The sequence below is a fragment of the Mya arenaria genome, chromosome 16 (assembly GCF_026914265.1).
Source record: "Mya arenaria isolate MELC-2E11 chromosome 16, ASM2691426v1".
NCBI lineage: Eukaryota > Metazoa > Mollusca > Bivalvia > Myida > Myidae > Mya > Mya arenaria.
In genome coordinates, this window is record NC_069137.1 from 39359183 (window position 1) to 39372998 (window position 13816).

Consider the following 13816-nt stretch of genomic DNA (forward strand, 5'->3'; position numbering starts at 1 on the left):
TGCATGTAAAAGGGTGTAGTGGATTGGAGAGCGTTCATGTACAAAATAAACAAACACCTCGTGACTATTACATGACATATATCACCCACTAGCATTCACCTCGGACTACAACTTGACGAAGGTTACAGAAACGGGATATATATTAATATCGGGACGATATCATGACAAAGGTCACACTTTAAAGATCATATTGACCGGTTTACGTCATAGAACGTATTGGAGGAAATATTAAAATAAGATGTAATAAACTACTGCATAATAAATCTAGAGCTAATGTCTACTAAGAGTGTTCTATGATTAAAATTAGTGTACACATTGCACATAATATTGACAGTATACACGCAAACGAACGCATGTGCGCATGCAGACTGGGCAGTCATGTCCCCTTAACTGAAATATTTGAAATACTAAGGATAATTTGAAATGAATAATCTATTTTTATCATTTATTCGATTATATTATTTTTAATAAATGTTTATTTTTTTAGTACTTGCAATTTCGAATTGTGGGTTTGTATCAATCTTGTTTCAGTTTAAGTAAAATTTCATTATAGCTTTAAAAACATTTCAAAAGCTTTTGTGTTTGTTTTTATTTTTTGGTTTTCAATAAAGCTGCACGTTTATCTTTTACGTGATAATTGATATTGAAGCAATAAAACCATTCAATTTGTTTATACTCTTTCTAAATGTATATTATCAGTGTGTATTTGTGATTTAAAACAATAAACGGATTGCCATCCGGTAACTTCAAGACTTCCGTGTCTCTTTCCAAATCCTACTATAAATATGATATTACGAAATATGAAATATTTGCCTTTATGTGTTATAGACGTGAACAACTTAATGAACGAGATATATAAAAATGTTTTAAATGAATTGAAAGGGTTATTAAGTGAGCTAAATAATTGATTCATAAATGTAAATGACAATTCATTGTAGTAATTTATGAGGTTAAACGCCTTATTAAATGAATGCCTCCTATTTTGAATGTATTTATAGTGTTCATTGACAGGGTTAATTGGTGGCTTAATGCTTTGGAGGTAACGATCAATAAACATGAATGGATAATGACTCAGGTTTTCAGTTCAGCTTTTGTAAGTTGGAACGTTTAACATTTGAGATTGTTATTGAATATTTTAAATATTCGTGTCATCGATCTACTTGACAAATAGGATATTATTTATATAATATATATATCTCTGGCTTTAAAGCTATAAACATACACTGAATAGTATCGAATGCAATGAAATTATTTAAACCGCGACTACATAGACATCACGATGGATAGTGATATGATTTATGATTTCCCGTGTACAAATTGCCAGGAAAATGGCCTGAACTCGGATTCAGTGAGCTACTGTGAACAATGTGAAAAATGTTTCTGTACCATCTGTGTGAAAATGCATGACCGCATCCTCAAACACCACACAATTCTTGACAAGAGCGAACAACATTTACGGCTAAAAGAAACGGATAGTGTTTACGACACCATCGAGCCTGATCCGGATGATGGAACTGAGGACACCGTCCAAAAACTGGATTGTGATATTCGAGAATCTTCCAAAGGTGATATCTTTAATACTAAATTAAAACCTGATTGCAAAACGATCCTGTTTTTATTCAAAATATAACGTCTGGCCAAGCGCATACTACTCGCTTGTATATAAAGATATAATTATTATTGCAAGTATGAATATATACATATTGAATAGACGTATGATGGAATATTCAACGATTATTTCAGTATTGTTGTGCTTAATCCCTGAAGTTCAAGGGCGATAAATCGCGCAAAATACAGGTTATTTTAAAATCTCAGTTGTTGTCACAAAGTCATGATTTTGAATTAATACTTTTTGAAATGAATTTTGTAGCTATCAAATTGCCATTACGTTCAACATCGTTTTATGCAAACAATCTGATTGTTTAAACTGATCAATCCTATAGTTGTACCAATATCTGTTTGTATTAATGAAAAGACTCAAGACGTTTTTAAATATTGAATACGACAGTTCCGGTTAAGTTATATATTTACCTATTGTTGCCCGCTTGGCTATTACTTTAGATTAAACGAATGCTGATTTATTTCTTTCAGCTGGGGACATAGTCTGTGAAATTCTCGATAATCCTTTAACAACATTATGCGGAATAATTGGGGAAGCTAGCTTGTACATCGACGACAGAGGCATCCGTATAACACGTTCAGACCGAAAAGCATTTGCCGAAACTCCACTACATATGATAAGAAGTTACGGTCTAAAAAGATAATTTATATTTTTCTTCGAAGTTGGAGGCCGCTTCTCGTTCGAAGAGGGATCCATATGTATGAGGTGTAGTACACGTCAGGAAACGAAAATGGCGAACTCATATATGGACATAGCTAGTGGAAAAAACAAATTAGAGATCGGCGGTGTACAAATATGTATAATATAGTAGATGCATTCATGTGTATGTATAATTTTACAAGGTTGGTAGAAAATATATGTGAAGGAATGTAGTAAAAAGGCAATGGCGTCAATAAAATGCAATCATTTACGATGTTAGTTTACCGCGCGCTTCAGAAGACATGTGTCAAGGTTTAATGTTTTTTTCTACATATTTAAAATCCGAGATATAAACACAGACTTAGATAAAAGCAAATAATGTTTAGTTTTTCAGGAACCGCGTCATTATTTTTTAAACCCTAGATTCACTTACAATGTTCATACAAAAGCTAAGAATTATACTACCAATTGCTTGAATTTTTTAGTTGTGTGTAACCGTATCCAATTCAAATTTCGTTAGATAAAAATAAATAATATTTGTTATTTAGAAACGTATTGTCTTTGCTTAATTAATTCTAGCAAATTTAAGAAATTATATCAATGATATTTTAGATAACTTCGAGCTTTAAAACACATCATTGTTGAATCAAATCAACTTTAATTACACGCCTGACAAAACCGAGGTTCTATTTCCATAGCCAAACTATACATTAAGAATGCTCAGGTGTTAACCTGCCGGTAGTTGTTCGAGATGTTTGTATTAAATTAAATGAATAAGATGTATTTTCAATGAGTTTTGCATTTCATGAAAACTTAATGATCGATAACGTTAAACGGTAAATGTTAAGAGGTACTCCTCTTACGAATCAATTATTTTTTGCCTACAATACTAATACACACGAAGACCGCGTTTGTAATATAAACTCGTTAGATAGTTTCAAATGGCGTGAATGCTATCAGTGAGACAATAATTTTCTTTTATGATCGTTTCACTAGATCGTTCAATTACAGATTTAGTCAAAATCGAAACCACTTATATAGGTATAGAAAAGACAAGTACGACTTTCATATGTTTAAAGGAGATGGTGCCTACCAAAGAATGAATGAAGAAAAAAGACTGAGTGCCAACTTGTAGGTATCAAGTATTAAAACAAAATAATGGAAGCCTTAACATTAATTTGGTTAACAATAATATATCTTAGAACAAGATGTGCTCAATTTAACCTTTGCATTTGTTGAATATTTCATGTCAACACTTTTAAAGGGTCTGTCTCTTGATAAGCTAACATGAAATTGGACGATAACTTATGCGCCTTTAAATAAAGAAATGTAGTAAAGTATAAGACAATTCAAATCCACAAAGGCTCACAGTATTGATGATATTGGTACAGAGTTATTACAGTATGAATACCATCTTAAATAAATATACCATCTTAAATAAATATTTAATAAGATTATCTAGTTTGTCGAATTTCAAGGCATTTGTAGTATTAGTAAAATTAAGGGGGTCCAACGTAATTTGTTTTTGTGGAATCCTAAGTTAAAACTTCACTGCTGACTAGAACTTACAATTACTGAAATGTATGTGCCATTCTTTAGGTCGTCTGAAAATTACCTCCATACATGAGCATGGAGCTTTAAACCACTCTGCGATTTAACTTGGCTTATTTGTTTGAATAAAAAAACTGTTTTTCATAAACGTATTCAAGCTTAATAACATTACGACTAACTAAAAGGTTCGAACAATATAACCTACAATACTAATACACACGAAGACCGCGTTTGTAATATAAACTCGTTAGATAGTTTCAAATGGCGTGAATGCTATCAGTGAGACAATAATTTTCTTTTATGATCGTTTCACTAGATCGTTCAATTACAGATTTAGTCAAAATCGAAACCACTTATATAGGTATAGAAAAGACAAGTACGACTTTCATATGTTTAAAGGAGATGGTGCCTACCAAAGAATGAATGAAGAAAAAAGACTGAGTGCCAACTTGTAGGTATCAAGTATTAAAACAAAATAATGGAAGCCTTAACATTAATTTGGTTAACAATAATATATCTTAGAACAAGATGTGCTCAATTTAACCTTTGCATTTGTTGAATATTTCATGTCAACACTTTTAAAGGGTCTGTCTCTTGATAAGCTAACATGAAATTGGACGATAACTTATGCGCCTTTAAATAAAGAAATGTAGTAAAGTATAAGACAATTCAAATCCACAAAGGCTCACAGTATTGATGATATTGGTACAGAGTTATTACAGTATGAATACCATCTTAAATAAATATACCATCTTAAATAAATATTTAATAAGATTATCTAGTTTGTCGAATTTCAAGGCATTTGTAGTATTAGTAAAATTAAGGGGGTCCAACGTAATTTGTTTTTGTGGAATCCTAAGTTAAAACTTCACTGCTGACTAGAACTTACAATTACTGAAATGTATGTGCCATTCTTTAGGTCGTCTGAAAATTACCTCCATACATGAGCATGGAGCTTTAAACCACTCTGCGATTTAACTTGGCTTATTTGTTTGAATAAAAAACTGTTTTTCATAAACGTATTCAAGCTTAATAACATTACGACTAACTAAAAGGTTCGAACAATATAACCCTATAGGACAGAATAGAACATATTTTATTGCGTTTTAGACAGTTTACACAATATACACAATTATATAAGTAAACCATAACCCTTGATCTATGACATATTGTATCTAATGCATATATACAAGGGGATCGGTTATAAATGTATGAATACCTAAACAAAGAAAAGAGCAGTTGATATCAAAATAAATATAAAGTGTTAAACTATGTTCCTATTAAACGCCTTAAGCATGTACATAATGATGTTAAAACACATGTGTGAGTCAATATTTTATTCGATTTGTAATTCACAAAAAATGTCAAATTTTAATCCAATTAAAAATAAATGAGTCGCAGGCTTCAGGGCAGGATATTATCTTGTTAACAATGTGTACACATATCCCTAACGCTCAAATTTGGTCAAAACGGTAGATTGTACGTGATATACGGCGATTTCCAAATGGCTTTTAATTCCTTCGTGCATTATACAAATGTTAAATGAAGTAATCAGCGAATACACGTGGCTTATATTTTAGATTAAAAGAGTTTTTTATAGATATGTTCAAACAGTATACCATTACGACTAACTACATGTCCCGAACACTAGAACATAACAGAACAGAACAAAATTTATTCGGTATTGAACAGATCACACAATATACACAATGATATAAGTAACACATAACCCTAGCTTTATGGCATATTGTACCCTATGCATTTACACATGGTGATCGGTTAAAAATGGATGAATACCTAAAAAAATATAATGATAATGAGCAGTTGATATCAAAATTGATGGATAGTGATTAACTATGTTCCTATTAAATGTCTTAAGCGTGTACATAATGTACATAATGTTGTTGAAACATCTTGTGTGAGTCAATTTATTTTTCGATAGGCCATTCACAAACAATGTCAAATTATAATTTAATTATAATTTATTAGGTCGCAAACTAGCTTCAGATCAGGATATGTTCTTTTTGATAATGTGTAAAGTTATTCCTAATACTAAGATTTGAACACAATTCTAGATTTTACGTGATACATTGTGATTTCCAAAAGGCCGGTGGTTCCTTGGTGCATTATAAAAATGTAGCAAATACGATATACGAACGAATAAAGAGTAAACTTGAATACGTTATTGTCCCTAACAAACAATGTAACTGTAGCTTAAAGAAATAGGGTATATGTCCGATAATTTTGAACAGGTTATCTTATGGTAACGCTATGAGAATACCGTCGATGTAAAACAAGATAAGCCCCGCTCAATATAATGTGGGTTACATTCCAACAAAGGTAATTTTCTCCTGGCCGCTCAGATTGAAATATGCATTTTGAAAAAAACACTAAAATTAATTGATTGGAAAAATCAAAATCAAAAGAAGGAAAGTCAAATAATGATGTGAAACAAACAGAGCGATAAGGATGATGATTTGTGTTAAAGTTTAAACAATTTTAAATTAACACAATGCTGGTTGTCATTTTACCAATACATTGACAAATTAAATATATATATATATATTATGCCACTATCAATGTAACCAAATTTGTAAAACATTCTCCGAAACGTGACATAAAGGGGCGATGCTCTAATTTGCGTCATAAATATTAAACGTGTGCGCTGCTGAATAAACACAATCAGACAAATGACGGTGATGTGAGCGCCCAGAGGCGTTTACATATTTGCTTGATAATACCTACGAAATCTACATCATTCATGCTTTGTTATATGTGTCCATGTAGTTGACATTTGATATGTTTCAAAGTTCATATTTCAAGTTTAAATTTCTGTTGTAAGAAAGGGCCTTCGAAAAATAATACAACATACATATACAAAACATCTGATACATGAGTTGTGTTTTCTTTCCATTAATGAACAATTACTCTTACTCATTTTGATTCATAAATTTTAATTCCTACATTTTAAATCATACTTAATATGTATCTTCTACACATCGAATATCAAAATTAACAAATATGTACATATTATTTTGTCCTCTCTTCGAATCACTAAATGTCGACAAGTTATGATAACAAATGTGTGGCTAGAACATCGAATGCTCGCCAATGGTTATGGTACTCACCTTCCGCCCATTCTTAATCATTAAGATGTAGTTCATGTCATCTAACTAATACTTAGACACAATAAGACACACTAGGTCGTTTTTCGATATGGTTGATCGTTTCGGGTATTAATTTAACGACATAATTGTTTAAACAGTTAAAAGTTTTTTGTTTGTGAATTGGCTAAACGATGACAGATATTTCCGCATAAAACATACACAATATGCTCAAAAACAGTTTCTTTTACCCGAAACATTTATTGTTTCAAATCTTTGAATTGCTAAGTTCATTTGCGGACAATAGTGTATCGCATTGCCATAATTCATGCTAAACCATGCAATCCAATTTTTCATTTGTGTTTCCTTCTTTTCAATCATATAGAGTGTCTGCGTTTTATTTAGACAATATTTCCCCATACTTACTTTTTCGCTGGTATGAGATAATTATTTTGCGTGAAATTCCGCCCTCGGCAATTTGGCGTATTCCTTTACGGCAACATAACAATTCAAACCACCCATACATGATCAGTTTTGCATTGTTTGGTTTCACAACAGTCATAGCTTTAAATAACGCTCGAAAAAATCAGGATGTGAAATAACAAATTCTTTAAATAGTTGACGCTGGTGACCCGAAGTCGCCGTTGAGCTGATACAAATTAGTGGTCTTTTCGGTTAAAAATGGCATCACAATATTGCTTTGTTTAACTGACTGGTGAGCGCGGTCTGCTAAGTGTATTTCCAAACAGTTAATTATACAATCGGCAAATTAACAATAATGGATTTAAAGAAATATCTAGTTGGGTCGGCCTTCTTCTTAAAATAAACAATTGCCATGGTTAAGTTGACAATTACTGCATTCAGCGTATACTATTTCCATCAGACAAGGAAATTATCAATGTTTAAAAATTATATCGTGTACATTAACTTCCTTTAGTTTGAGCATAATTCTACCATTTATTTTCAATCACGGTATATTCAGGTTTCTGACCTTTTGTAGCTGTATTCCTTATATGTTTTAGTGATATATTTTAGATATATTTAGAAATGCTTTGTTTGTTCATATGATAAATAGAGCAAGAATATATTGATTTGACGCTGAACATTAGAACAAAGTGTCTGATGTAGGCTTACATATAATCTTTGTTTCAGAGTTGACAGAATTGTAAGCCTGGATGGACGAGGTTTGGGGGCTCCTGCTACCTGTCTAGAGACATTTACATGACATTTTATGGTGCAAAGGTACATATTGTCATTTCTTGTTGATGTTTTTGATGGTGATATTGTTTTTTCTTCTTCTTCTACTTCTTCTTTTTTTTTCTTCTTCTTCTTCTTCTTTTTCTTCTTCTTCTTCTTCTTCTTCTTCTTCTTCTTCTTCTTCTTCTTCTTCTTCTTCTTCTTTTGATAACAATCCTGTTCAATCTTGTCGCGATTTCACATGCTGATGCTCCCCTTGACAGCAGACAAGATGTTGTTTTGTCGTTCTAGATACTAAAATTGATTCATTTTAAACGGTCATTTATCGCTCCTGGAGCGACGGTGGATCGATTCAAGCCGGACGAGTGTGGTATCATCGGGTACTTTGGTTTCCCCAACATCACAAGACCACACTTTCACGTAACATACGTGCCAACGAGAGTGATTATTATAATTTTCTTATAACTTATCTCACAATCGCTATAAAATAAATAATTTTAGACTTAGCTTTTTGTGACTCGTTGACGATTACGTTAACTTTTATTACCGTGGACTGCGTACTATGTTTTTTGATGTTGTTGTGTAGTTTTGTTTCTAATACAGCTGTACGTTTATCTATTACGATGATAATTGATGTTGAAGCAATTTGTTTATACTTTTTTTATTTGAGTATTATTAGTGTATATTTGTGTTTTAAGCGGTTATTTGAAGACTGTCTCTTTCCAAAGCATAATTCTAATATTTTGTTATACTTTTTTGCCTTAAGGAGTTATACACGTGGCCGACTTAAATGAATGTCTTGTATTTTATAGTAATTAAATGCATTGAGACTGTAATTAAGGGGGCTAAATAATTAATTCATGTACTGGAACAAACATTTGCTTGTAGATATTTATGACCACAATGCCTTATTGAATGATTAAATCGTATTTTGAATGTATTGATTGTAATCAAAGGGTTCATTTAGAGGGTTAATTGGTTGATTAATACTTTGAAATAACGATCAATAAATATCAATGGAAAATGTTAAAACACATTTAACCAGTCTTTCAGTTCAGCCTTTATAAATCAAAACGTTTAACATTTGAGATTGTTATTGAATATTTTGAATATTTGTGTCATCGATCTACTTGACAAATGGTATCTTTAGCTCTGGCTTAAAGATATAAACATACACTGAATAGTATCGAATGCAATGAAATCATTTAAACCGCGACTACGTACATTGACATCACGATGGATAGTGATATGATTTATGATTTCCCGTGTACAAGTTGCCAGGAAAATGGACTGAACTCGGATTCAGTGAGCTACTGTGAACAATGTGAAAAAAGTTTCTGTACCATCTGTGTGAAAATGCATCACCGCATCCTTAAGGACCACACTATTCTTGACAAGAGCGATCAACATTTATGGCTCAAAGAAACGGATAGTGTTTACGACACCATCGAGCCTGATCCGGATGATGGAAATAAGGACATCGGGCAAGAACAAGATTGTAATATTCAGGAATCTTCCAATGGTGACACTATTGATACTAAATTAAAATATAATTGCAATAGGATCCTGCTTCTTTTCAAAATCTAGCATCTTGCCAAGCGCATACTACTCGCTTGTATATAAAGATATAACTATTATTGAAAGTATGAATATATACATATTATATTCAGGTTTGAGGAAATCCCGCATAAACAATTAATTTAGTATTTTGTGCGTAATCGTTGAATTTCACGGGCGATAAAACGCACAAAATACAGGTTATTTTAAAATATTAGTTGTTGTCACAAAGTCATGGTTTTGATTTTGAAAAAAATCTGTTTGAACTAAAATGCTAAATATAATTACCAGTTATGCTATAATGATCAACATTGTTTAATGCAACAAGATGGTTATTTAAACTGATTTTTCCTACAGTTGTACAAATATGTGTTTGTATTAATGTACAGACCCAGACATGTTTAAATTATTTTTACTGCATTACCAGTTAAGTAATATATTTACCTTTAAGTGCCCGCTCAGTGATTCTCTTAAAATAAATATTGTTGTTTTATTTGTTTCAGCTAGGGACATAGTCTGTGAAGTCCTCGATAATCCTTTAACAACATTATGCGGAATAGTTGGGGAAGCAAACATGTCAATCGACCACGAAGGCATCCGTATAACACGTTCAGACAGAAAAGCATTTGTTGAAATTCCTTTAAATATGATAAGGAGATACGGTCGAAAACGAGATTTTATGTTTTTCTTCGAAATTGGAAGCCGCTTCTCGTTCGGAGAGGGATCTATATGTACAAGGTGTTGTTCACGCCAGGAAGCAAAATTGGCGAACTCATACATGGACATAGCTAGTGGGAAAACAAATTAGAGGTCGCCGGTGTAACATACATGGACCTCATACATGGACATAGCAAGTGGAAAAACAGATTAGAGATCGACGGTTCACAAATTTGTGTAACATAGTAGATGCATGCGCGTGTTTGTATTAATGTACATTGATGGTAGGCAAATATATGTGAAGGAATGCATAAAAACGACAATGGCGTAAATAAAATGCAATCATTTACAATGCCAGTTTTCCGCGCGCTTTAGAAGATATGTATCTAGGTTTAGTGTGTTTTTAACATATTTAAAATCCGTGATATAAAAACACATCCGTAGATAAAAGCAAATAATGTTTAGTTTTTCAGGAACCGCGTCATAATTTTAAAACCTAGATTCACTGACAATGTATATACAAATGTTATGAATTATTCTACCAATTGCTTTATTTTTTAGTTGTGTGTAAACGCATCCAATTCCAATTTTGTTAGATAAAATGAAATAATATTTTTTATTTATAAACGTATTGTCATTACTTGATTAATTCAGCAAATTTAAGAAATTATTTAAATAATATATTTGTAAACTTCGAGCTTTGTAAAACACCATATTTTTTGTATCGAATTAACTTTAATTGCACGCCTGATACAACCGGGGTACTATTTCCATAACCAAACTATACTTGAAGAATGCTCAGGTGTTTATCTGCCGGTAGTTATTCGAGATGTTTGTATTAAATCAAATGAATAAGTTGTATCTACAATGAGTTTCGTATTCATTATGTCTGAAGGAACTCCTCTAACGAATCAATTATTAATATCCTACAATACTAATACACACAAAGGCCGCGTCTGTAATATAGACTCGTTTGATAGTTTCAAATGGCATGCACGCTACGCAGATCAGTGAGACAATAATTTTTTAATATGATCGATTCACTAGGTCGTTAAATTTAAGATTTAGTCAAAATGTATACCGCTTTTATAGATAAAGAAAAGCAAAGTACGACTTTCACATGTATAAAGGAGATGGTGCCTTCTAAAGAATGAATGAAGAAAAAGAAACTGAGTGCCAAAATTGTATGTATCTGGTATTAAAACAAAATAATGGAAGCACAAAAAATAATTTGGTAAACACTAATATACCTTAGAACAAGGGTTACCTAGTGTGCTCAATTTAATCTATGAATTTGTTGAATATTTCATGTCATCACTTTTAAAAGATTATCAACTTCAACTTCAAAGTTTATTGACAAATCGGCATATAACCATTTTGCCATTAAACATAATTATTTAACATTGTACAGACGACCGAATGATATTTTTACAGCACAATTACATATATAGTTATAAGGAGTACATGTTTTTAAAGAACATATAGATACATATTAAGCAAAAGTTAAGAAGCAGGTATATTATCAATTTGTTCTTGTCTTTTTAGCATAGCATGATGAATGTATTTAGAAACATTTCTAATTGTTTTTGATTTTTCACACGACATTAACTTAATAAACTTTTGAATTATCAAGAGTCTGTCGCTGGATAAGCTACCATCAAAGTTAAAAAAAGATAACTTGATGCGCCTTTTTAAATAAAAAAATGTAGTGAAGTATTAGACAATTCGAATCCGGAATGGCTTACGGTATTGATGGTATTGGCACAATGTCCTTATAGTACGAATACCATCTTAAATAAATATTATATTTAATACAATTATTGTGTTTGTTGAGGTATTTGTAAAAATAGTAAAATTCAGGGGGTCCAACGTATTTTTTTTTCGCGGAATCTTAAGTGATTAATTCACTGCTCACTAGAACTAATGTTTACTGAAATGCATGGGCAAATCTTTAGGTAGTCGAAAAATAAGCCCATACGTAAGCATGGTGCTTAAAACCACACAGCGATTTAACATGGCTTATTTTGTTTGAATGAAATATGTTCTTTTTTAACATATTCAAGCATTATTAAATTACTACTTACTAAATTGTTCGAACAATGCAACCCTGTAGGACTGATTAGAACATATTTTATTGCGTATTAAAATTTCAAACAATATAAACAGTGATATAAGTAAAACATGACCCTTGATGTTTGACATATTGTATCGTATGCATATATACATGGCGATCGGTTATAAATGTATGATTCTGAAAAAGAGAGAAGTTGATATCATAATAGATATAAAGTGTTTTCCTATGTTCCTATAAAATATCTTAAGCATGTTCATAGTGTTGTTACAACACTTGTGCGAGTCAATATTTTATTCGATAGGTAATTCACAAACAATGTCAAATTTTAATCTAATTAAAATAGATGAGTCGCAAAATTGCTTCAGATCAGATCAGGATATTCTCTTGTTGATAATGTGTAAACATATCCCTAACGCTCAAATTTTGTCAAAACGGTAGATTATACGTGATATACGGCGATTTCCAAAAGGCTTTTGATTCCTTCCTGCATTATGCAAATGTTAAATAAAGTAATCAGCGAATAAACGTGGCTTATATTTTAGATTAAAAGATGTTTACCACTGCGCTAGCCAGACAACAATTTTTATATAGATTTTTATAAAGGTATGTTCAAACAGTATTACATTACGACTAATTACATGTACCGAAACCTACAACGCTATAGACCATAACAAAACAGAACAAAGTTTATTGAACAGATCACACAATATACACAATGATATATGTAACACATAACAATATTCTTTTCGATACGTCATTCACAATCAATGTCAAATTATAATCTAATTATAAATAGATGAGTTGCAGACTGGCTTCAGAGCAGGATATTCTTTTGGTTATAATCTGTAAACTTATTCCGTATGCTAAAATTTGGTCAAAAATAGATTGTTCGTGATATACGGTAATTTCCAATAGGCCGTTGGATCCTTGTTGAAATATAAAAATTCTGCTTATACAATATTCAAAAGAATATAGAGTTACTTGAATATGTTATTTCTCTTACAATAAAAATGTGATTGAAGTTTAAGAAATAGAGGATATCTCCGATGATTTTTCAAACTGGTTATCTAATATCTACACTATAAGAATACATCGATGTAAAACAATATTGCCCCCGCTCAATATAATGTTGGTTACATTTCCACTAAGGAAATTTTCTCTTGGCCACTCGGATTGAAATACGCATTTTGAAAACAAAACTAGAATCAATTGATTAAAATAATCAAAATCAAAAGAAGGAATGTCAAATAACAATTTGAAACAAACAGAGCGATAAGGATAATGATCTGTGTTGAAGTCCAACAATTATAAATTAACACAATGCTTGTTGTCATTTTACCAATACATTCACCAATTAAATAAATATATATTATGCCACCAAAGAATAACACATGGTTGTATAATCATATACAATTT

At 31.5% G+C, this 13816-nt stretch overlaps 2 protein-coding genes across 3 annotated transcripts; both read left to right on the top strand.

Annotated features, from left to right (window-relative positions):
• Positions 1-838: 838 nt before the first annotated feature.
• On the top strand, positions 839-3657 carry LOC128222655 (uncharacterized). Its single transcript, XM_052931758.1, has 2 exons — positions 839-1565; positions 2092-3657. The coding sequence occupies exons 1-2, from the start codon at positions 1280-1282 to the stop codon at positions 2262-2264; spliced, it is 459 nt and encodes a 152-aa protein (XP_052787718.1). The 5' UTR covers positions 839-1279; the 3' UTR covers positions 2265-3657.
• Positions 3658-9292: 5635 nt separating this feature from the next.
• Positions 9293-11945, top strand: LOC128221054 (uncharacterized). 2 transcript variants are annotated; one of them, XM_052929476.1, is made up of 2 exons: positions 9293-9634; positions 10173-11945. In XM_052929476.1, the coding sequence occupies exons 1-2, from the start codon at positions 9349-9351 to the stop codon at positions 10475-10477; spliced, it is 591 nt and encodes a 196-aa protein (XP_052785436.1). In that variant the 5' UTR covers positions 9293-9348; the 3' UTR covers positions 10478-11945. The 2 variants fall into 2 exon arrangements, with proteins under 2 accessions (XP_052785436.1, XP_052785437.1); XM_052929477.1 differs by having other exon boundaries at positions 9293-9610.
• Positions 11946-13816: the final 1871 nt, after the last annotated feature.